This window comes from Acomys minous (assembly GCF_964271855.1).
Source record: "Acomys minous genome assembly, chromosome: 14".
Taxonomy (NCBI): domain Eukaryota; kingdom Metazoa; phylum Chordata; class Mammalia; order Rodentia; family Muridae; genus Acomys; species Acomys minous.
The window spans coordinates 479,933-506,199 of NC_140496.1; the positions used below are offsets into that span (position 1 = coordinate 479,933).

Here is a 26,267-nt window from a genome sequence, read left to right on the forward strand (position 1 = left end):
TACCAACTAAGCTCAATGCGCAGCTTTGACACAACACTCTCTTTATATACATGAACGCAGGGCTTTGTGTGTGCAAGGTCGGCACTCTACCCACTAACACTCAGCCCTCAGCCCCCTATACGTTACTCTGAATGCCTGATCACTTGATATATTCAAAGCCAGACTGAGTTCAAAGACTATTCTCTCTAGAGACAGAGAACTTGCTGTGTGATGTGGGTTTACCATGAGGAAAGCACAAGGGTACGCAGGAGGGAGGCTGATGATGAGCCTCTAAAGGCCATCACACTGGTCAATAGCTCTGAATGCTGCAAAGAGGGTCTAGTTACATTTGCCTCGAAAACGGAACTCTTAGTATTCCCACTTCTTTTCATGGCTTAATCCTGGCCTGGATTTCTTCTGCAAGTGCTAGCTCTTTGCCAGGCTTTCTTCATCCTGCATGTGAGGCCCTGCCACTAATTCAACGCCTCCTTTCTTGGCCAAGGAGCTCCAGGTTGTCCATAATGTATGCACAAAACCATCTTGCTGGAGCCAAGAACTCGGCTCTTCCTTTGCCTGGGTAAGAAGCCCGTTTTGGTCTGCAGTTATAAATGGGAGGCTTAGTGTCCATTCATCGTCTCCTCATGGCTCCCCCTCATTTAAATTCCATTAGTGTGGCTTCATAATCTTTTTCTTTAGTTTGTGGGCAAACTTTTATAGTCCTAATCCTTGGGGTTGCTCCTTGATCACCACAGCCCCTGACCTTCCCGATCAACGCTGGCAAGGAAGGCGCTGACAGCCATCCTCCCCCTTTTCCTATCACCCCGTTCCTTTGGGGAGGGTGGCTGGGGGAGTCTCTTTGAAAGAGGAAACAGAAGAGAACTTGTCTAACGCAGACTCATAATTTAGAGAGACTCCATGACTCACTGGTTTATAATGTTGGAGGCATGCTGGGTAAATCTGCCTTCTGTCTTTTAGAACATCGCCCCCAGACAGATCCCTGTATGTCTCCTTAGGAGCCCTCAAGATACAAGAGTGTAAGGCTTTGGCGACAATAATACAAAGAGGTATTGAATTTTCGTGAACAACAGGGGGACCTCAGCTTCGCAAGCTAATGCAATATTGATCTGAGCCAGGAGGACGAGGCACTCTCATGCGCGGTGTATCTGCTCGTTTGTGTTTTATTTGAGCGGGGCTACTGGTTTCTGCTTTTTGTAATTGTGGACCCAACAGCCAAAGAGATGGGTGAAAATGATCAGCAAACCCAGATGCAAAAGACGAATCACTGAGGACGTTAGGAAGGTTTGTGTACGAGCTTTGTGTACAAGCTTTAGAATACACACTTGTAGACAAGCTTTAGAATACACACTTGTGGACAAGCTTTAGTATACACACTTGTGGACAAGCTTTAGTATACACACTTGTAGACAAGCTTTAGTATACACACTTGTGGACAAGCTTTAGTATACACACTTGTGGACAAGCTTTAGTGTACACACTTGTAGACAAGCTTTAGTAAGGTAAGTGCACAAGCTTTGAGCAGCAGGGCCCTAGTCCTACCAGGTTGGGTGTGAAGGTGACAAGATGTCTGCCCTGCTTAGATGACAGCAGCTCACTTACTATTCTTTCAGTAATCATAGCCCTACCTCGATGTGGTCTTCCGCCTTCTTATAGAAGAAACACACATTCAAATGTAGCTTACCCCTCCCTTCCTCCCTCCCTCCCTCCCTTCCTTCCTTCCTCCCTTCCTCCCTCCCTTCCTTCCTTATCCCTCCCTTCCTTCCTCCCTTCCTCCCTCCTTCCTTCCTCTCTTTCTTTTGTACCTATGTGCCTAGGTTAACCTTAAACTCAGTACTTTCACTTAAGCCTTCCAAGTTCTGGGATTACAGGCATATATGACCATGCCTGGCTAAAGAGGTACTTTTAAAGTGAGATAACTTTAATACAACAGAAAAGTATCATTTCATAGGCACAAGACAGGCCACTTTTTATAAATTAATAGGCATACTGATAGAGAATCTCTAGAGTCTGCACATTTGGCACATTCCTTCCTATCCGTGCGCTCTTACTAGGCTACTTTATAAGTAAAACTAAATAAGACACAACAGCACTCCTCTAGCTCCTAAGAAACCCTTCCCTGACTCTGCTGATCACTTCTGCAATGACAGTGACAACCAAGTTCCGGTCTTTCTTCCCAGATCAAGCAGAGGGCTGGCACACCAGTCCTGTGAGCTACGATTGCCTGGCTCTATTGTGCAGTCCGCACAAACATGCAATATCCCTTCGCAGAGGCAGGCTTGGCTCTCTGCGGCAAGCCCTTCTGAACTTGTGAATCCTCCAAGCTTCCAGAGAGTGAGAGACAAAGATGTGTGACTCACAACCTGCATGCCTCGAATTCAGAGTTTCAGAGTGGGCTGCTTTTCTTCAAAGTCAATTTGAGTCAACGGAGAGCTTTTAATTACTTAGTCATTTAATCCAATGTTTATGATAAGATGGAACATAAAGTCATGCGATGGCTGAAAGCCTTCTGCACCTTTGGGATGTTGCTTCTGGAAAAGATATCAGAGACTAACAATCTATCGGGAGATATGAGCGTTGAAAAACAGTGACAAAAGTGTTTCTAGTGCCACTGACAAAAAGCCCAGGAGGGTCCGTTCCCATTTTCCCAACAAAACAGGAAGCTACAACTGTGCTGGTATTGACTAGATGAGACCATGTAACTGTGAACAAATATACAATCTTTGTGTTGGGAATGCAGCTCAGCTGATTTAGTGCTTGGCTAGTCTTCATGATGCCCTGGGTTCAATCCCTAGCACAGCATAAGCCAGGTGTGGCAATGCATGCCTGGAATCCCACTACTGGGAAGGTGGAGATGGGAGGATTGGGAGAGTTCAATGATATTCTCTGCTACATAGTAAGTTTGAGACCAGACTGCACTACATGAGGCCCTGTCTCAAAAATAACATAAAATAATGACTTCATCCTATTCCAAAGCTAGTGTTCTCTGGAAATGAGTCAACTCCGCAATAGTTCAAACCATGGTGCATGAGGCTGGTTACTCTTATATTCTTCCTAGTTTCAGAACAGTAACTTTTCTAGAACAGAAAATTACTGCTTTAAGAAACCCTTGACACTAATAACAACGTGCCTCTTTCTAAAAGTATTCTAAATAAGTTGGCTGGTGAGACCTCCTCCTCAGATGTCATTTTAAATGAAAGTTCTAGAAAGGAAGGCTGCAAATTTGGGTTGTGAACAAATAAACCCATTATTACACATCCCAACTATTGTTACCACATTATTATAATGCTGTTTTCCTAATTATCAGATTGAGTGCTTGGAAATCAATCAACGCTATGTTTGGGAAAAATCTCATTATCTAATGAAGGAATTCCTGTAAGATCATTATAACCTTCTTCATAAGGTTAAAAAAAAAAAAAGAAAAAAAAAAAGAAAGAATAGATCAAACCATTGCTAACTCATTCATTTATTAAGTAGCAGCATAAAACTTCTCTAACATTAATTTTTTTTCTCTGCTGTTTACTGACAAAATGACTGGAATTTAAATGTCTTTTAAAATACTGTAAGCCATTGCCTTCACATTTTACCTGATCTTTGCTCACAATACAGTCAGCTTAAAAACACCATCCCACCTGTTGAATGGCAGCTGCACTTTCAACTGCTGGCCACTGAGCCTTTTTGAGTTGTCCTTTCTAATGCATGCAGTGTGTCCTCAGGGGAGCTCTTCACTGGAATGTGGGCTAAGCACAACTACCAGCAACATGGCTGCAACAAATTCTTCGTGCTCTTCCTTTCCTTTGGAATTTTCATGCTAACTTTTGCATTTCAGTTTAGATCTCGAGTAAGTTTTAGATGTCCACATGGCCATTTCCCCACTTCCTCAAATGGCCCTGTCTTACCCTGGCCTGGCTTGACCATACCATTTAAAATGTAAACTGCACCTCCTCTTCCTGCATTGTCATCCCTTAATTCTACTCCACACTCACCCTCTCATTTCTAAGATGGGTGATTTGATGTAAGTGATGTTCTAATGAACAGAAATAAAGTGGTCAGGAAAACTATGTGTTGATCCCCAAGCTATTACAGAAATCACTCTGGACCCTGAATAATCTTTCACAGACCCCACCGCCTGTGCACATGGTGGAGGAGTTGGGACACGTAGTTGGAAGGCTTTCTAATCACAGAAATTTCGTTGCGCCCCCCACCCCACCCCACTCCAACCACAACCACTGCCTTTTCAGAGTTTCATTTTTCTTTTCCCTTGTCATTTCTGGCCATTTTAAAGAAATTATGTGTGCATTGTGACATTTACAGAGGATTCCTCCTTTTTGAGAGATTTTCCCAGCTGTTGTCAGATGTTACCTTCGGGGAATCCATCCCAGATCTCCAGCCGGTCGTATCGACAGAACATTCCTCCTGGAGGATTTGAGTCTTGCTCCAGGTCAAAACTTTCAAACTCCAAGATAATCTCGGACATCTTCGGTGCAAAGATGATGTAGGTGCACTCCAAGCTGTTGGGGTATTTTTCAGGGAACCCGGGGGACTTTATCACCCCAGTAGGTGCTGTGTAGTTCTGAGAACATTCGGGCCCTGTGGGGGAGAGACGAAAGGGGCGCAATGAAAATTTCTCGACTGTACATGAGGTGTGGACGGAACGCAGAGGGTTTCTAGGAAAAGCCCACCATCGTCTCCAGTCACTGCTCAGCCAATCCCCTAACAGCAACCTACATGGTAAGTCAGACTAAGGGTCACTGTGCTCACCATAGTGTCCCATTTGTATGGAGTAATTGAAAAGCATCTGTTGTTACATGCCAAAAAACAAAACAAAACAAAAACCAAAAAAAACCAACAGCAACAAAACAAAACAAAACAAAAAAATGGGGTGGGGGGACAGATATAAAATCATGTGGGAACAATAAGTAAGCTGCAGAAATCTCAACAGAGCCCCAGAGAAATAATTACAGCCCCTTCAAGCCCAGATCTTTAAATTTCAAGGCTGACAGCCATTTATTGGTGAAACAGAACATTTATGGAGGCGAGGGAGAGAATGCAGCCAAGAGAGTTTGGGTTTCAGATTCCCCTGGCAGTGAGTCGGTCACTCCGCCAGATGTGACCTCTGTCTCTTTGACAAACTGAATGTGAAAGGTAATTCGTACATAGACCCCCGGTGACTGACTGACTCTGAGCGGTGTTGACACAGGTGCGTGTCAATGTGTGGCAGCTAGCGAGGGCACCATAAACTGTGATTACAGCCCTGATGCTAGGAGTCACCTGATATCAACACTGACACTATAACCTTCCCCCAAGTATCAGCTGCGGTGCAGTATACCATCCGAAACTTACCCATTCACAGGCCTGTGTGTGCAAGGTACATATTTACAATGTGTGATTTTAATAGCTGTTCAGGGTTATCAAGACTTAGCAAACTGTGGTGATTTGTGATTGCAGAACAAGAGGAGGTGTGCACGCACTGCGGGCTGACCTTGCAGCTACGTGAATGATCAAAATCTCAAGTCTGCTGCAAATATTGCCAAACAGGGGGCCTGTCTACACAGCTGAAAAACCAGCTTTCCCTTGTGGACACCACTGCTCTGATCTTCAAGCAGCCACGCTTAAGTAAAGCAGAGAAAACAGGACATCCTTCCCTTTGAAAGAGTTATTTATTTTATTTTTGTGTATATGAGTGTTTTCCTGCATGTATGTGCATCACAGGAGTGCTTGGCGCCCACAAAGGTTGAAACCCCTGGAACTGGAGTTTTGGACAATTGTGGGTTACCATATGAATGCCAGGAACCAAACCTGAGTCCTTGCAAGAGAAAAAAAAAAGTTCTTCTCTTGAAGAACTTGAAGGCCATCTCTTCAGCCTCAAAACTGGGATCTTTTAAATCTCAGTATTGAATCTGAGAATGTTCGAGTCAGCTTCTCTTTCCCTGTGCCACTGTCTGGCTGTACCTCACAGGCCACTGCAAGAATTTCAAGAGTTGTTGATATAAGGTGGCATATCGACTGTTCTCTGCACCCTGGAGTGCACGTGTACATGCTTGTGTATATGCAAATGCGTGTGAATGTGCACACAGTAGCCAGAGGATGGCCTCTGCTGCCTTTCCTTCGTGCCACCCACCTGGCTGTTTTGAGGCAGGGCCTCTCACTTTTACTGGAGCCCACAGATTTGCTAGACTGGCTGGCCAATGATTTGAGTCGGCCTCCCAAGCACGTTCCATCACACCTAGCATTTTACTTGGGTGTTGGGGATCAAACTCAGATCCTCAGGCTTACAGGACAAGTACTTTACTGACTGAGCCATCTGCTCAGTCTGACACTGCTATGAGTCCTGGAGAAGCCTCCTGAAGTGCCCAAAAATCCGAAGTAACTTCTTGGAGATCAAAGTCAGTTTTAGTGGCTCAGGTCAAAAAGCCTAGGCTCTGGCAGCTCTTGAAAGGAAAATTAGTTGGCTAACCTCTGAGTTAGCTATTCACAGTTACCTGGACACAATGTACCCGGCCTTCCAAAGGCAATCTGGCTTGTTAAGAATGAATGTCTACCTACAAGGGCTCGAGCTACTCCATGCTGCCTCCAGATGTTTGATTATGGCTGGAACGTCATGAGTCTGTTGCATTTTGCTATGTTAGTTCTAGGTAAAGGTTTTCATTCCATTCTGAATGCTCTGGGAGCTCTTCAGATAACAGCAGTCTCATCAACTTGAATTACTAATCCACAAGTTATATATGAAATATATACATACTTCATATTATCAAAAACTATAATCACATACCTATATTACATATTGTTATATTAATTTATAATTGCATACTTAATATACAATAAATTCATGTGTTATATATGCCATATAATTTATGATGCATAGTTATTTGGTAATATTAGAATTTTCTTCCAAGACTCAATGTGTCTTCATGTCTCAATCTCCTTTTGGGGGAAGAAACATCTCGGTTAGGTCTTCTAAAGCAAAGTGCACAGAGAGCTCTCATGGAGATATTAAAGTCTTCTCCTAGAAAAGGTGTCATGCCACAATAGTTATGGTTCAATGAGACAAAACTCTACTTCCAGAGGTGTACAATTTTCAACATTTCCACAGCATCTGGCCACACCGTGTACCCTTGGAAGTGATCCCAGGTTAGGTGTGGCTTGAGATAGCAGAGAAATCTCAAGAGGTGATGGGAAAGAACTGGGCTGAATTCCAGAAGTTGTGGGCCCCATTCTTGCCTTGGCCGCTGACACCTCATGGAGCCTCAGGTATCCTGAGCCTTTCTTGTCCTCATATGGGCCCTGAGCTTTGGATTTGAAAATAAAAATTGGTAATTTCTAGTTTTCTCTGCCGTACATTAAAGAAAAAAAACAAAACAAAACAAAAACATTTTTTTGTTTTTGTTTTTTGTAGACAGGGCCTCACAGAATGCAGACTAGCCTGGAACTTTCTTTGTATCAGAGGATGACTGAAGGAGAAATAAACAGGTTTTTTTGTTATTGAGCCCACAGAGGACTTTAAGATTTTTTGCAGTCTTGCCTTCATCTTTCAAGTGGGCTAAAAAGTGCCTCCTCCAAAGGGGACAGTGGCAGGAGAGGGTTCAGGAGCTCCCAGGGATGAACAGGAGTGAAGGGAGCCCAGAATCCAGTGAGTTACAGGGGGAAAGTGCTTGTACACATATCTAGAAGTGTACCGTGCTTTGGCTATGACTTGGAAGATGACAAGTACCTTATGTGGCTACAGAAAAGCACATATGGCTGTTGATGACAAAGAGGCTGGACAATTATAATAACTAAGATGCTTTCTTGAATTTACTGTTAGATAGGGTCCTCTATTTCCCAGGAATTTTGCCTCAAAGTCCTTGTAGCTGAGGGTGATGGTGAAATTCTGATACCCCTGCCTTCACCTATCAAACAACAGAATTATAAACTATACCTAGTTTATTCCACATTGGGGATGGAACCCAGGGGTTCCTTCATGGTAGGCAGGCACTCAACCAGCTGAATAACACCCCTCCCTGATCCTCATTAAGTATATGGACTCTTAACTACGTCGTCTGTACCAAGCACTGACACTCAGCCCCTGACACTGAGGTCCACGGAAACTGCTTTAGCAGTGAGGCTAGTGCCCAGGCCAACAGGCAGAACAGTGGGACAGAACAGCAGGCTGGAGATGTGGGTGTCCCAGACAAGTTTCTATACAGGTGAATGTTGGGCTAGCGCCCCAAAATTCCAACCCATGGGAGAGCAGACATAAGGAGAAATCGGGGCTCTGAGAACAGAACCGAGGTGGTGTAAGGGGACCAGGGAAAGGCGAAGAGTGTTAAGGCTGCCAGGCAGGACAGTCCTTGTCCTCGGCTCCTGGGATGTGGAAAGGCAAATCCTCATACTCATAGCCCATTGCCTGAAAACCTCAAAGCCAGCATCTAAAAAATTAATTTCCTGATTACATTAAACTATGATCAGTATCATCCACATTTTTTGGGAGGGGGGAGAGGCTTTTGAAGTTGCTGAGCCCCTGAAGAGTTTTCAGAAGATCAGAAATCTATGAGTTCTGTATCACTACATGACTTCTGAGAAATAATGTGCATTTATGCATGTATTTTGTAAATATTTTCAAATAGAAGCAAAAATGTTGGGTAAATAAAGCAAATGTTTGGTGAGTAAATTTGAAGAGAAGAAGTGGTAAATGTAATATATCTTGTATACAGTATGCTTGTACACATAGATACTGTGTTCTGTACACAGGGTACACACAGAGAGAGACAACGTGGGCATAGGCACAGAAAAAGCCAGGTTAACTAGGAACGCTTCCTGAGAAGACAGGGTGGAGTCGGCCTGTGCTGGGTTCCACTGATGGGGAAACGGATGCTCAATCCATCCACATCCCTAGGAAGTGGCACTAGTGAAGGTCACACTCTGATCAGAGTGTAGCCCTGAGCAGGATGCTCATCATCGTAGGCGACAGTTGGAGGTAGACAAAGGCCAAGGGCTGCTCAGGCCCTGCCCAGCGCTCAGCAGGATTGGACTTAACCCAGCACAGGGGGACCGTGGTGATAGGTTCTAATAACAGGGGCTCGGTGACCCATGGGGAGGCCCCAAATAGGACTAAATTACACTGGCAAACCACAGTGTGGGTCTGCTGGGTGGTCCGGGGCAGCGGACCTGGAAGGCGGATGGTATTTTCTCAGTCTGTCGTATGAAACTGAAGAGAACAGGCAACATTGTGGACACAGGGAGAAGATGAGCAGTGCTGAGGGGTGTGTGCTGAGGCAGGAGGATGGAGAGGGCTCCACAAGTCAGCAGCACGTTCTTCTCCCTCTTCCCTCTAATCTCTCGCTCAGCTACCTTCAGATCTCTCGGAAATACTGAAAACGAAAGCAAGAAACTTTCATTTCAGTAAGAAAATGAAAATTCTTGCTCATTTTCTGACACCTGTTGCCCTTCAAGAGACCATATGCAAGGAAGGAAGCACGTGTGTGCACATGTGTGTGCACATGCAGATAGGAAGCCACACACTTTCAATTTGAGAAGCCTGGTATCTGTGTAATCATGGGTTCATACACATGTGTAGGTCCCAGTGCTATTCCTTTTTTTTCCTTTCAGACAATGTCTCTCACTAGCTCATGAAACAGGTTAGGATGGCTGGACGGGCTAACGTGTCCCAGAGATCCCAGTCTTTTCAGCTTTCCAGGGTTAGGGTTACAGGCATGTACCACCACACCGTGATTTGTATGTGGGTGCTAGGGGTCCAACTCAGGACTTCATCCTCCAGGGCAGGTACTTTACTGTCTGTGCTTACATAAAATTATGCAAAAAGTTCTTTTTCACAAGCAGGACTATCAGGAGTTCAAGGTCATTTTTGGCTGCATAGGAGGTTAGAAACCAGCTTGGGCTAGCAATCTTGGAGGGGGTAGGAGGAGATGGAGAGTGAAAAGGAATATATTAAGCTTCAGTAGAATTTTAGCTTAATTTTGAAAAGATAAGAATCAAAGCTTTTTATAGAATTCAATGTGATGCGTTCCCTTTAAATAGTCAGCAGACATCAGAGTGACATCTTTTTTTTCTAATTTATTATTTTTGAGTACTTTTCCTCCTTTTCAAACATACTTCTGCCATACCATAACCATGGATGTATTTACTTTATTAAAAAATATTTTTCAACATTTCTGTACGGGAAAATTAAATTCTTTATGAAAGAGTGGAGTCACGGCCTTCATCTTTTCTTTCACTTGATCTCTTGGGAATTCAAACAATACCAAAGAATCATCTAAAATCATTCTTGTTTTTACATAAGTTACTCACCTCTCTTGAAGATTTCATAGCGGATGGAAAACCCTGCTCCATGTGTCTCGTAGTCAGAGACAAACTTGATGAAGAGAAAGGGCCCAGAAGACACCACAGGAGAAGGTGCGATCTTCCCGCAGAACTTCCCCCACAGGCGGCCACTTTCATTTCCTCCGTCGATCACCTCCACGTAGTCATACCTTGCAAACAAGGAAGGGAGATGTTGTGAGGTGGAGAGAAAAGTCCTTTTAGTTTCAAAAATTTGAGAAACTTAACATCCGATATTGTCTGTCATGGGGAGGAAAAAAATGCACCATCTGCATTTACCACCGCTTAGTGCAAGGAGGTGGGGGGGGGGGAGAAACAGCGAAATGCAATAATTAAAATGGACGGCATCGCCTGTGCACATTATCAACAACACAAAACCATTGGGGATAATGGTGTCCATTATACTTGCAGACAATGTCAGTTAAAGTAACCAATTACCAAGAGAAAGCAAAATCTCTGAAGCACAGCTCTCTATTATTAAGCAGTGTTGCTTTGTCTGTGGCAGGGTGTCCTGTGCATCCCATGGGGGCCGTTCTCTTATGAATTCAGAATGTCTCCTTGGCTGGAGGGCCCCATGAACAAAACTTTGATTTCTGTGAGCGACCTTCTAAGCATATGGCCACAGAATAATAAACAGATTCTTCACTATTTAATGCCATTCTGCCCAACTCCAGTCTTCTGAGAAAGGACTCTCTCTTTAGCCACATTCAGTGGCTGAGACAGAATACCTCCCCAGCCTACAGTGTCACAAAACAGGACTTAAACTCAGAAAAAATGGTGGGTTATATAAAATTGGAAAGTAACTTTGTTTATACTCACTAGTCAGATTCTTTAAAGGGATATTGCTGAGGGAAAAAAAAAAACCTCACAATTTTGAAGCCATCAAGGAAAACCCAAGCTTGCTATTCATGCCAACAGGGCCAATGGTAAAAAGATCATACTGAGTTCCTGTGTGCTTGGAGTTCAAGGATCTTAAAAAGGCAGGAAGCACACAGGTGGCCCTCAGTAGAACAAGGGGATTTCCACTGGTTTGGAGTTTTATTTCTTGGTCTTTATTTTGTCTTCCTTAGAGAAAGAGAAAGAAAGAGAGAGAGAGAGAGAGAGAGAGAGAGAGAGAGAGAGAGAGAGAGAGAGAGAGAGAGAGGAGAGTCCATGTGTGTGTGTAGTGTGTGTGTTGTGGTGTGTGTGTTGTGGTGTGTGTGTTTTGTGTGTGTGTTGTGTGTGTGTTGTGGTGTGTGTGTTTTGTGTGTGTCTGAGTGTGGTGTGGTGTGTGTGTGGGGGTGTACATTGTCAGAGGCCAACGCTGGCTCTCTTTCTTAAGAGCTCTCCAGCTTATTTTTTGAAAGAGGATCTCAGACTGAACTTGGAGTTCACTGCTCAGGCTGACTGGCTGGGCAGAGACTGAGCTGCAGAGATGCTCATCCTCTCCTTGCAGTGCCAGTGGTTACAGACGCATACTGCCATGCCTGGCTTTGTGTGTGGTTGCTAAAGACTTAAACTCAGGGCTTCACGCTTGTGCAGCGAGCACTGTACCAAACCGGCCATCTTCCCAGCCCTTCTAGTCTGCTTAATTACCAAGCCACCTGATCTGCCTTCATTTTTCTCCTAGAACTCACATGAGACCATTGCAACCCATCTATTTCAAACCTTAACTTGCTTTTAAAATCCTGGAGTATATTCACTTCAAGCCTGGCTAAAATATGGCGGTCACATAAACTGTATTTGGCAATTTAAAAGAGATCAAGTGAAGGAAATCCTCATGATGACCACGCAGCCACTAGCAAATCCTCTTCAAGCTGCCAGGACCTGTGACTTATATCTACAGAAAACCCCAGGAGACAACCAGGGGGATGACATCACTGGTTAAAGTGGACAGCTAAAGGCTCTTTAAATCAAAGATGACACTTACCTCATCAGTTAAATTTGTCTGCCAGCTTTGTGTATATCAAAAAGAAAACAAAGCTGGCGTTGATGGAGCTAAGAATTAACATATGTGAATTATTGTCCAAATATCATTTTCCTTATTGAGTCTGTTATTTCCAGTACTAATCGCGAGGCCAGCTGACACCTCCACTATACTGTCCCTCTGTGAAGTGAGGGAGTATAGGGAGGAAGTGTCCTTTTCTCTACCCAATCAGAGATGCTTTATATTGAAAAGATAAAAGAGGAGGGGGAGGTAAGGAAGGGTAGAAGGAGGAGAAAAATATATTTAAAGCCCTAATCAGCTTTCAGGGGTAACAGCCGCCATGAAAGGAGGAGTCTGGACCCACCACAGCCTCCCCAAGCAGCCTTTACGGAGTGGCTCTCTTCATGTACTATTCCACGGACAAGAAAGGCCTCCGGGCCCTGCCCTACGCTTTTTTATAATCTAACTGTGATTTTAACTGCTTGCTGTGTTTGGTCTGGCCATCGCACACCCAGCTTTGTAATATAAGCTTTCACTCCAATCTTGACACGGTATGAATACTAAGCAACTAAATCCTTCCAGGCACAAATAAGAGAGGTGGGTCAGGCATTGTGAAGAAGGAAGCTTTTCTGTGGCGAGGGCTTTTCTCCCAGGTATCAGAGTGCTCAGCTAACTACTGCCAGGGAACTGCAAGAAAAGAGAAAGCTAGTATTTTAATTCATGCATTCTCTGATAGTAAATACCGGGCCCTCCCCTTGGCAACCGTAAAAACTATTTTTAAAAGTGTGAGGGATGTGAATTAGAATCCCTTCCTAGCAAGAGATAAGCCATAGCCAGAGCCAATTTTAGGAAACTGAGTTATTCAGGGATACTATAGTCACATTTGGATGCTGAAAAGCTGCTAGCATTTTAGCACCCCCTTCAAAGTACCATCCAATCAGGTCCAAGCAATGTAGGGAAGAGGCTTCTTGCACGCATTCAGGAGAGTGGATCCGGCCCAAGTTATGAAGAGTGTCATCACCAAAGCAGTAATGAGGAAGCAGCTTGCATCTCCCTCTGGAGTTGACACCAGCCCCGCTCCCCACTATTCTGCCTGTCAGACACCATGCTTAGAATGCAGCTGGTGGGCTAACTTCCCTCCCTGGACTACCAAGGCAACTCACGCAGCCCTCATTGGCCCTGTGCCCGTGATCTCAGGTTTGCAAATTTCGACATTCCCTCCCACTCCCCCACTACCAAAGGCTGTGCACTGCTCTGCTATTGCTGCTGCTACCAGCACCATTGAGGCAAACACCCTTGGTTGGATTGTCAGGATCCTCAGCCAAGACACAGGATGGAGCAGAATGAGAAACAGCAGCACCTGTTTGGCCCCGCAGCTAGGGGAGACCTGAAAACTTACACCTGAGGGATCTAACTCACGAAGCCACAGAGAAAGCACCCTGAGTCGTCATCTCCTCCTGCTCTAGAAAACAAACGGATGCTCCAGGTGACTAGGGAAGGGGTCACCCTTCCATGTGGGGATTCAGGAAGCGGGTGGCAGGGGGGAGGGGTCCCTTCTGTTTCTGTTCACATTGTTGATGTGATGTGGCTCCTTGCTTATTGCAAAGGAAATGTTAAACTTTTTTCTTCCTTTTAAGACAGGATCTCCAGACACTGAACCACTAGCCTTGAGTTCGCTGTATGGCTCTTGATCCTGCTCCCAACTTTTAAATGTTAGAGCCACTATGGCCAGCCTAAAGGAATGTAAACTCACAGTGGATTTGGATTTTTTAATTCATTCAGAAGGCATTCTGCTCCTCTGCTGGAGTCCACCTTTAAACCCTTCCCTGTGCAGTTAAGGTGGCCGAGCATATACTCCTGGAAAGCAACAGGAAGATTCACATAGCCTTCTGCAATTTAGAGATCATCCCACAGGTCCTGAGATCAGCGGAGACAGCTGACAGATCTTTTTTTGGCTGCTCTTGGTCTTAGAATCTAAGCCCTTCACAAGGCACAGGCCACCTTTGCATGCGTTAATCCTCTGACCTCACCAACCTGGTGAAATGCCTTTACTTCTAGTCATCCATGAGACTGTCAAAAAGAATAAAGATTTCCTTCTATGAATTTCTGTAGAATGGCCAAGGTACACAGGGCATAGTGGTTCGCATCTTTAATCCCATCATTTGGGAGGCAGAGGCTGGTGGACCAATGTGAGTTCAAGGCCACCCTGGTCTACAGAACCAGTTCAAGGACTGCCAGGGCTATACAGTCTCAAAATAAGCAAAGTGAATCGGTAAATAAAATAAAAAAGACTAGCAAAGGGATTAGTTCCTTTTCCTTTTGAAAGGCCTGGTTTTTGGTTTTAGGAAAATGGCCAAATAGGACAAAAAGTTCATAGGGAATGAGAAACACACTGGTTACTGCAGAGTGGCTCTGCACACTTCAGCGGTGTGTAGCAGTGAACAGATGAGGAACAAGCCACACTTAAGCTATGTTTTCTCAGGAGATGGCAGGTGCCCCGTGATGCTGTGATGAAGCCAGTCCTCTACGGATGACTTGATACAGAGCTACTGTGCCCAGACCCCATCTCCCTCCACTTGACTTTCACACACCCTGGAGACCGTAGGAAGGGGACTCTCAGGGTGATTTGTCTTTCTGCTCTTCCAACAGGATCATCTCCCTCATCCCTGATGAAGGCACAATCACAGCCACAATGGAGAAATCTGATCCCCAACATCACTCCCTCCCTAAATTGTGAAGGAACATTGAGAAGCAAAGTCCCCGACTGTGGCAGTAAGTTTCTGTGTAGTGTCGGGGTCTTTTGAACAAAGTTTTAGAATTACTACCACACCCAACAGCCTGAACTGCCATCTATGGATGACCTGAAACACACTCCGGAAAAAGAACAAATCTCCCAGAGAATTAGAAAGAGCACTGACGACACCCAGTGAAGAAGCTGGATGTGTTTGTGTGCGTGATGGAGGCTTACAGGTCCACAGCCTAATTCCAATTTGTCTTGTTCTCTCTTTATCCCATTAAATAGCCATTTTCTTGCTCTCACCCCTCTCTGTGACTGACCCAATACCTTGATTACAGGTTATAAAAAACATCTCTTTGAAATGTATTAACAAACTTAATAAAACTCTAATTCCCCACCAAGCAAAACACTAAAGTCACCAGATCATCTGAGAGGTGAGGCAGGCATTTGTTGTGGCTGCCACTTACTGTATCCAATGGATTTTATTTATTTATTTATTTATTTACTTTTGGGTTTTCGAGACAGGGTTTCTTTGTGTAGCCTTGACTATCCTGGACTTGCTTTGTAGACCAGGTTGGCCTCGAACTCACAGCAATTCGCCTGCCTCTGCCTCTCAAGGTATCCGATGGATTTTTAAAGTCCCTTGACTTATGACTTTATATTTGTTACTATGAAACTGTGTCCATGTTGGATTACGGATTTTAACAGCCCTTGATTTATGGCTTTATTTTTCTGAATGATGGCTGCACCATCCCTCAGAGTATCACAGTACTAAAAGCAAGCTACTGATAGGACTGCAGTCCACAGTGAGGTGGAACTTTGTGGTGCTGAGGCGCTATGTTGGGGACATACTCTTGTGAGTAATCCCTCATCAGTGATAAGTAGGCTCAATAAACTGATTGGTTCACTAAACTGGATGTGGGTAGAATCCTTACTTTGGTCTTCGGTCGGTACCCTATCTTGGGTGAATAGAGGTTTCTTCATACCTCCTCAGGAAAAGTTAGCACAGAATCCTCCCCCATCTCCAAAAAGAGCCACAGGAACCCCTCTTTCACTCTGGATTCCCCTCATGCTTGCTTAGAGACCCTCGGGAGACTCCCAGGAGACTCCCAGGTGTCTTTCTGATTTACCACACTTTTACAGAGAAAACTCCTGGGTCTAGGGAAAGGGCAAGAGAAGGGTGGAGCAATGGTAGTGATGCCAATGTGCTGCACTTAGTGTGCAAGGTCCAGAGAATAGGGAGGTAGGGACTGGATCGAGCCAGGCTCTCCAAACACACACACACACACACACACACACACACACACACACACACACACACCAATCCTAAGACTGTTGTGATACATGTCTAAGATGGAAATAGGTAATAATTTAACCAGGAATTTGAGGGCTGGGGATACAGTCCGGTTGGTAGACTATTTGTGTAGCATGCACGAAGCCCTGGGTTTTTATCACAGCTTGGAACACTTCACAAGACTGGCTGTGGTCGTGGATGCGGGTAAACACTTGAGAGGAGGGTTCATGAGCCTCACCAAGGAGTGCAGCCACTTTGCTCTACACAGTGAGTTAGACATGATCTAGCGCTACACAGCAAGGTCCTCAGAGACCCCAGAGAACCCAAGACCTGTGGTGTAGGATAATGACCAAATTTATATTTTTAGTAGGAAATAGTTGGAGTTTAAGTTTCTGTCTGTGTGGAATTTAATGTCATGATTATGATTTATTGGCAAGTTAGATTGAAAAAAAATAAAAATAAAAGAAACTTTTACATGAGAAAATGTTTCTTGGATTAACTCAGATTCCAAATGCCTGCCTTTTGGAGGGACAGTCAAGCACACCTCTCTTGGAGCAAGTGTGCTGCAGGAGGAACAGCATCTTTTAGCATTAGACTCACAAAGTTTGGTGTTCTAGAAAAGTCACATGATTGTAATTACAATAAATTCAGTTCCCAAGGAAAACGGCCACCTGGAAGACATTAGTATTTATAATGTATCCACCTCCCACTTCATGGGACTTTTACTTCTTGCCAACTTTCTACTGTTCTCCAGGAGAGAGAGACAGACAGAGACAGAGAAAAACAGAGAGATGCAGAGAGACACACTGAGAGACAGAGACTGACTTTCACAGGCTCCTCACAAGGGGTTTGCGTAACCAGTTGGCCAGGTTACACAAAAGGGAAAGGGCTAAGAGGAGTGCCCCTCTTGTTTAGTTAAACCCTTACCTATTTATTTTTAAATTTACTTATTTAGTGTGTTGTTTGTGTTCTGTCTGTCTGTCTGTGTGTCTGTCTCTGTCTCTCTGACTCTCTGTCTGTGTCTCTGTCTCTCTCTCTCTCTCTGTATGTGTGTAGGTCAAAGAAATTACTTCTTGCCTTCTATTGTGTGGGTTCTGAGGATCAAACTCAGTCATGAGATTTTTTTTTTCAATAAAGGCCTTTATCTGCTGAGCCATCTTCAAAGTGCTATGTTTACTTTTTGAGGCTGGGTCTCATGGTGCTCAGACTGGCTTAAAACTTGCACTTAGGCAACCATGAGTTTGGATTTCCGGTGCTCTTGCCTCTGCCTCAAGAGTGTGCACAGCCATGTGCAGTTGACACAGCTCCGGGCTTTGTGCATGCTAGGCAAGTACTCTGCCAGCTGAGTCACAGGTCTAGCCCCCTCACTCCTCTAAGATATTTTTAAAGACATAGAATACTGACCTTTATTGCTAAGCTTCCCAATCCAAATATATATTAATTAAATATATTTTAATATATTAAACATATATGTATATTACATATACATATATATGTACGTGTTATTAAAGCTAATTGGGTTCATTTTAACAAAGTTCAGCAGAGCCTGGTCAGCTAAAGTCAGCTTCTTGCTTTGAAGCTCAGGCCCCATCTCCACAATCTTGATGTAAAGCTGCCTTCTCTCCAAGGAACAACTGTAGGCTTTGACCTTTTCCAAACCTACTTTATTTGGGGTTCCTTAATGCTTATACCTCCCTTCCAACCCACCTACCCTAGCTAGGAGAGAAAAGAGATTAGTGGGAACAGGAGAAGCAGACCTTTTTGGACTCAGTTCCTGGGAGCGATTCCCCTGGCGTAGTCAGCAGGATTCCAGCAGACCAGCAGTTCCACCAAAGTTGCTGCTGGAACCTGGAACAGCAGCCGGAACCCGGATCCCCAAAGCGTTCTCTGGGGCAAGTCTCTCTAGGGGCGTCCTGAAGTGGAGCGGTAAACAGCCAAACAATACCAAGACCCAAAAAGCCCCTTCCTCCTGTTTTGGGCCAAGATGTGTTTCCGCTGGCAAAAATCAAGCCCCTGCATGAGGTGGTTCATCTTCTAGTGGATAAACATCACCTGTTCTCTCACAAGCCTGTTCCTCATCGCACACTTGCGATCAAAACAAAAGCATGTTTCCATCCACTACAAACAACTGCTACTGTCTATATCCAAGCGTACCTGCAAAGACCCATGGGCTAAAGCTCTACTTCCCACCTCAGCAATATTTGGAGGTGTGGAACCTTTAGAGAGGGGCCTCATGGGAGGTTTTTATGTCACTTGGAGACAAGACATATCCTCTGAAGGGGTAAAAGACCTCGCCCTCTCTTTTTCCTTTTCATTTCTAGGTTGTGAGTGGTTTAACTCTACCATACACTCCTGCCAAGATGGCTGCCTCTTAACAGGTCAAAGAAACAGAATCGGCTATAAAGCTTCCCAAAATGTGAGCCAAACTAGCCCCCCCCTGGCCCCCGCGCGCATGCATGTGTGTAGATATGACTGTGCATGAAGGTTTATGTATGTGTGCATGCATGTTGGAGGATGACCTCAGGTGTCATTGCTCAAGTGCTATCTCCCTGACTGGCCTCACGAAGTTTGCCAGGTTAGCTGGTCAGCGACTGCAGGGTCCTCCCGTCTCCCACCCCACCCCCACCCAGCCATGAAGTTTGCCAGGTTAGCTGGCCAGCGACTGCAGGGTCCTCCCGTCTCCCACCCCACCCCCACCCAGCCATGAAGTTTGCCAGGTTAGCTGGCCAGCGACTGCAGGGTCCTCCTGTCTCCTCCCCACCCCCACCCAGCCATGGGATCTGCTGAGCTCAGCGTTTTCACCTGGGTTCTGAGGATGGCGCCTCAGTCTTCGCTCTCATGGAGCAAGCATTTCACAGGCAGAACCATCTCCCCAGCCCCGTCCTCTGTTCTTTATAAGCTTATGGTGCCAGGTATTTGTTACAAAGAAAGAAGCATAAGCAACACAGTCACCATCTCTGGCGTCCCCCCCAAACACCAGCTCGGGACAGTTGCCTGACATTAGCTGGACCTGGGTCTTCCTGACTTTGACCCTAAGTACTATTCATATCAAGGGTGTGCTGGGCAGGTACTGATGGGCCTCTTAGCATCTCAGATACTCATCTATAAAATGGACAGATTCGTAATATATACAATGGCCTCTGTAGGTGCTTAATGTCTCCTTTCCAAGGGAGGTGGAAGTGTGGAGTGGGCATTAGAAGGAGACAGTAAATACAGAGAAAAATGAATGGGTGGGGTTATTGCCGTTGTGTGTCTGTTTTGTTTTAATGGTTTTTTTGTTGTGTGTGTGTGTGTGTGTGTGTGTGTGTGTGTGTGTTGAGATAAGGTCTCATTATTCCAAGATGGCCTCAAACTTGTCACATAGCTAAAGCTCCTGATCTTCCTGCCTCCATCACCTGCACCCTGGGGTCACTGGCGCACCCCACCTTGTGAGGGTTCCTGGGACTGAGCTTTGTTTTCTCCTGTGCTTACCCTCAGTTCCCAGGCAGGTATAGTTTCAGCAATTCTGAAGATGTAGCTTTGCTACTGTCCAGGGCATATGCTGGGCTCAACACGACTGGCTCAGAGGGTGTGATCATGCCCGGACATCTAGAAAACCGTTCACACTGACAGCAGGTCGGCCTCAACACCGCTGTCAGAAATCTGTCAGTCAAAGCCAGAGTCAGCAACCTAGCTGGAGGACACAGCATATTCACACTACATAAGGCTGTTTATTTTAAATCACTGAACTTAAAGCAGGCAAGTATGGGGGTATGCCAGCCCCTGGGACCCCCATTTGGGTTTAGGTTAGGCACACCCCCCTCTTGTAATAATGAACTTGCCAGCCTAGTTCCTTCACCTGCAGGCATTATGCACCCCTCTCCAAACAATGCACCCATCAACCTTAGAACCCTTACCTGCACCTACGCTGGGCCTCACTCTCTGAATAATGGAAACATGTCCTGCCCCAATGACAATCAAATTTAGACACTTTCTTTGCAAATTTCGTCCATATTTATCCATGTTTGAAGAACAGACAGGCTGATTCAGTCTGAACTAGTTTTGGATGCACACGAAATAGGGCAAAACTGTGTCCTCTAGTCACCTTTCAGGAAGAATCTCCATTTAACGTCTCATGCCTATGTACAACTAGGCACATTTATGATTAAAACCAGATGCATTGTGGGAAGGGACATTACAGTAGAGAAACAACTCCATAACTTCATCAATTAAAACAGAGATCTGCCCAGACTATACCCTGAGTAACCATTCCTTTTTTGAAGTCACTATAAAAGGAAGCAGTGAACAAAAAATGGCTCCTTGAATATCTTGACTCACATGGTCTGCTGTCAGTCTGGACATTGTATCTCTCTTTAATCTGCACTATTCTTCTGCTCCAAATAAAGTTACTTTGAGTCTATTGCTAAGTAGACTCTGTGTTATCACTTCATTTCAGTTCTTGGTGTAAGAGGCCAAGGACTCAGAAACACCTAGCCCAGACTCTGACCATGGATAACAAAGTCCACCAAGTGTTTTCATCGATATGGCAGACTGACTTAATGATCTGGATTCCTGCTATTAGCACAGAAAGCTCCCTGCACTGGAATGGGTTGAGCCCTCGGGAGCAGCTTACAGGCCTGAAAGGCAATACCTCTGGTTTACAGTATCAGAAAAATCCTAATCCTCAAATTTCTCTTTAATTCTTTAGAAAAAAAGAAATAAAGCCATAATTCTTTTTCAGACTTCAAGACCCAACATGCTAATTTTAAGAGCTTAAAAAAATCCTCCTGATTAATCAGTAATTATTCACTGGGGATCAAGAGAATTTGCTAATCAAGGCTGCAGGAACTACAGTTGGCAAATACTTGCATCTTTAAGGTTTTTTTTTTTCTTCCTCTAATAATTACCCTGCAACCCTTTTAGTGCCAAGTAGGTGAGACTATTCTTTCTGTGGCAATTCCCCCAAACAGCCAGCCATCTTCTCTGAAAACACAGAGAGCAAAAGAAAAAAGGTGTGTGGGAGTGGGGAGGTATTGACACAGACTAGAAGCTTCTTCCAGTGAGTCTGCTCGGTGTAGTTGAATTTAAGAGAGATGCTGGGCATCAACTCAGTCAATACTGTTTCACAGGGGTTGGGGGGGGGGCGGTTAAGTGCAGATGGTAAAACGATGGCATCAAAAGCACCAAGGACCTGAGTACAAAACCCACATGAGAAGGCAGGCACAGAAGCATCCTGGGCTCTCGCCTACCAGACTGTTTTGTGTTAAGCAGGCAGCACACGAAGGGTAATTTAGGAGTCCAAGCCTTGAAGTAAGTGAACCTAAGCTCAGATCAAGAACTTTCAGACCTGGGTGTAATGAGTGTACGATGTCAGAGTGAAACACACCTCGGGGAAGATCTAAGCGGACAGGGCTTCTCTCCTTTATCCCTGGTGAAAGCGTCATACTCCTGGGTGAAAATATTCACGTCTGCTGCTTTGTTTTTTTCCATGACTTGAAATTCTACAAAGTCAGGAGGTAGGGTTATCAGCTGCACATACTAGGCCACTAGCAATCACCTTGGTATGTATCCTACATACGTTCTAGTCGGCTCATAGTGCAGTGAACGGCTCGGCTAATGAGCAACTCCTCCACCATTAAGAGTCCTCATGACAACCTGCAAACCAGTTGTCCAGCAGGTAAGGCATTGCTTTGCAAGCATAAAGGCATGAGTTTGAGTTCTAGAAGTCATATAAAAAACCAGGCCTGGTGTTACTCACTTGTAATCCCAGTGTGGAGGTCGACACAGGAGGAACCCTGCGGCTCCTTGACAACCAGTGTAGCCTTCTTGAGAGACTCTGTCTCAAAAGAAGTGGCCGGTGTTCCTGGGGATGACACCTAAGGTTGTCTGCTAGCCTCCACACACATGCAAACCTGGACACACATGCACCTATACACTCGAACATTGCACATACACCTCCACACACATATGCATTTGTGTGTGTGTGTGTGTGTGTGTGTGTGTGTGTGTGTGTGTGTTTTTAACTGGTTATTGTCTGACCATTTTATGTGATACTTTTTCTTTTCACTGATTTCCTTTATAGACTAATTAATCTGTACATTTCAGGCCCATAATTACTTTGGATTGGGAACTATCTTAGGGGAGAAGGTATCTGAACACCTCTAGGTGACCCTGCATTGATGGAGACATGAGGGATAATTGTGTGTTGGGAAAGGTAAGCATTGGCCTTAACTTCACTGGTCTCCTAAGAGTAGAGCACTGGCCTGGTGGACTTTAACCATCTGGCCACATAAAAGGTGAGCCTATTGAGACAGCTGGTATGATCTCAGCACAGATGTAGCTCAGCAAAGAGGACACAGAGCCTCATCTTCCCATGCAAGGGCTCCCCAGACCCCAATGCCTTTACAGCCAGATTCACAGAAAGGAAAGGGGAACATAATCAAGCCAGCTAAAATCAAATGCAGCAGAAAGTGTGTTTCACACACTTCTTCCAACCACAGCAGACAGCAGATAAAGGTATAAACGTCCCCTGCCTGTCGGAGTACAGGCTCATCTGTGTAAACAAGACAGTAGGTGACAGGGCAGGGCCACATGTACTCCTTATTTACAGAAACATATCCCATAATGTAAGGAGATTTTTCTCTCTTTAAAAAATTGTAAATGGCTGAAGCTTTCCCCTCTACTTCAGCAGCCTGATTTCTTTGGACTCTTTACAGTAGAGGGCTAACGTTTATGGAGAGAATTCATAGGTAGAAAGAGGCACAAGGAGAAGGGGGCTGTGCTGGAGTTGCTTCCTACAACTCGGGAAGCTTAGGGTCCATCCCCAGCCCCACACAGTGGTGCAAGTCTGTGATCCCAACACAGCACGTACAAACCAGAGGGCCAGAAATTCAAGGTTACCTTCACTTACTGAGTAGGTTTGAAGTCAGCCTTGGCTACCTGGAGCTTCGCCTCAGATAAACAAACAACAAATAAAACTCACCACGTGGTGCCTGAGGAATGCCGCCTGAGGTCGCCCTCTGGCCTCCACATGTGCACAAGTACATGCTGCACACACAAGAGGTACTCACAGACACACACAATTTAGGAAAGAAATCAACTTTGTAAACAAAGTGGGTGAAAGTGAAGTGAAGTGTCAGGTGTTAGAGTCGGAAGGCGGGATTGTGTTTACAGAGGACAAAAATGCAGCCCACACGGCTGTTATGGATACGACAAAGCTTCATATGCAGGTGGAGGTGCTTTCCTTGCCTTTCTCATGGGCGGCTGCGCTTAATTAAAGGACTGAGTGAAGAGTGTGCTGTGCCAAGGGCCCATATCTCCCGAATTTCTTTTGAGAGGACCACCCTAGCATTGGGAATCGTTCACCTCTGCTCAGATTCCTACAGGAAGAGGACACTCCCTGTGTGTGGATGGGTCCCTGTCCCCTTTGACACCCTGATAATCATCCTACGTCTTCCTTACTCTGTGTTGTCGACTCCTTCAGTAGAGATGTGTTTGGACTTTCACAGACAGTCCTAAGACTACACCCCAAACTGCAGTCACTGTTTAATTCTCCACAATGAGCTATCTGTCTATAGGTGTTGTTGGTGTGTGTGTGCATGTGTTTATGTGTGAGTACATGTGTGTGTGCATTCGAGTGTGTAAGACAAACATTTATCTACCAGTTTCATTGAAATGGCACCAAGTAAAGGAGCAACTCTTCATCTGCTCAAAGGGTGTTCAAGGTGAGCAGGTCAGAATCACTCCACATTCTAGAATCTTCCATGTTTCTCCCTGTGCCCCACGTTATCCAGCTTCTATCTTTTCTCACTGACTCTCCCAGGACAGTCCAGAGAATCTTGTAGCAGGAATGAAGATGTTCCCATGATGCTTTGGAGTGAGACCCCAGGAAGTGGTCTGAAATGCGAGGCTGAGGAGGGTGGTCTGGTCTACCACAGATTGGCCCACGAGCCAGATAGCCACAGACTAATGCTGCCTGATAACTTCACTCAAACAGTTTCCATGTCTAATTTCAGGGCTGGCTTGCTGAAGCCAAAGAATTTCACTTGTTATATTGATTTTCCTTTTTCTTTTCTTTTACGAGCCAGGCTTGCCAGCCGAGAACTCTGAATTCTCGATAGAGAGGGTTCCTGTCTTCGTAACTGAATTTCCTTTTATGCAACTATATAGTATCACGGCAAACTCGATGGCTCCTTTAACGTTTCTTTCTGTGTGTAATACAGTAGATTATTACTGTGCTGTGAAAATGTCATTTATTCAACATACTTTTCTTAATGACCCAGACCATAATAATTCTCCCCTCAGACATAGGCAAAATACCCATTTTCACTAATTAGACACATTCATAACCTTCATAAAAATTTAACCTTTAAGTAGCCTTTTGTAAATTTAGAAGTCATATGGTCCTCATATCAATTACTTCCGAAGGAATTCCTTCTAATTATGCTGACGAATGTACACTTCGAAACACAGGTTAAGAGTTCAAAGACTTCCAAAGCAGAAGTAATACAGGATTTGGTAGTCATTAAAAATAATAACCTCAACTTAATATTTTTCTAATTTTTCTTCTTTAAAATCCAATGTCTTCAAAAATACTTTTCCCTTAATAGGTGACAGATATGTTAAACACAAGCTGTGCAAATGTAAGAGCAGCAATTCTATTGATCTCTTCAATGGGAATTTTCTGGACAAATGGAAGAAGGCTATTAGCAGAAGCTTTGATTTTAGTCCCATTATATTTTGCAAATTAAAAAGTAAGGGTTTCTTCATGTGTATGATTAGGTGAATGTGTGTGTGTGTGTGTGTGTGTGTGTGTGTGTGAGAGAGAGAGAGAGAGAGAGAGAGAGAGAGAGAGAGAGAGAGAAGGAGAGAGAGCTCATGTGTATCTGTCTGTGCGTGCGTGCATGTGTGCGTGCGTGCATGCATGTATGTGTGTTTGTGTGTTTCTGTCCATGTGTATGTGTGTGCTTCTGTGTATCTGTGTCCATGCATGTGTATGTGCATATATGTGCATGTGTATGTGTGTGCATGTGTGTGCTCTCACTGGAGAATTACCAGTAGGTTCTGTTTATGCAGCGTTCATTCCTAAAATGCTGAGTGTGCTTTTATGCCAGTCATTATCTTATAAGCTGGAAGGGAGTAAGCAGGTTGTACCCTGTTTCATAGGAGAATATCCTTAGGGCAGCTGTGCCCACAGCACCCTGGGAACAGCTGGCCAGTGTGGCTAAACCACAAACGCCACAGGCAGTTACTCACTCTGTTAGCAGTGAGCTGCCTTCACTCACTCCTGGCTTCCTTGTGTGAATGGAAGGAACGGCATAGGTGCTATCTATCGTGCTGATGCCTCAGGCCTGGAGTCCTGCCCCTGACTAGCAAGTGAGATGGCAGGCGACAGAACAGATGCCATGGTGAAGGTGGGGAAAAGGGAGGCTGTGCTGGCAGAAGGTTATCTGGGGCATTTGGCCACCATCATGTGAGTGTGCTCTGCTCTCTCCAGCTTCGGAACTGTGTCCGTGATTCCACAGCCGAAAGCCGGGAATTCCTGGGTGGCAAACAGGACAACACATTCCTATTTGTTCCAGCTCAGGCTTCAAAAAACAAACAGACAACAATACCTAAAAAGCTGGGAGTATCTTGGTCCATGAACTTTGGTGATGACGTGTAGATCCCCGTACATATATGGTGAACTGACAGAGACAACTAGCAGGGTGATTTGGATGCTAATTAAAGTTCCAGGGACAAACTTCAGGGTTTTCATTTCAAAGCACAAAAATAACCCTCCATCTTTCACAGTGGCACAGTCTCTGACCCCCCAACCCTGTTCAGTGCCCACCTTTAGGGCTGACTTAGTATTTCTGAGACAGCGGAAGTGTCTCAGTGATCATCTAAGGTCAACTAAACAGGGCTTTTGTTTTTGTTTTTGATTTTGGCATCTCTTTTCTTTTTGCTCTTCTCTGCTGATTTAAAACCTCCCTTTCTAAAGAGCAATTCAAGGATCTTTGGGAGCTTTTCTTATTCACAGTCACCTCTAAATACGTTTC

At 44.8% G+C, this 26,267-nt stretch overlaps 1 protein-coding gene across 3 annotated transcripts in view; it reads right to left on the reverse strand.

The window, feature by feature from the left end:
- NRP1 (neuropilin 1) overlaps positions 1-26,267 on the reverse strand; it is a 144,507-nt gene that overhangs the window by 75,026 nt on the left and 43,214 nt on the right. For all 3 annotated transcript variants that reach the window (XM_084756148.1, XM_084756146.1, XM_084756147.1), the window contains 2 exons: positions 10,282-10,463; positions 4,357-4,584 (listed from right to left, as the gene is read on the reverse strand). In XM_084756148.1, the coding sequence (XP_084612274.1) occupies positions 4,357-4,584; positions 10,282-10,463 (410 nt within the window). The remainder of the gene's footprint in view (positions 1-4,356; positions 4,585-10,281; positions 10,464-26,267) is intronic.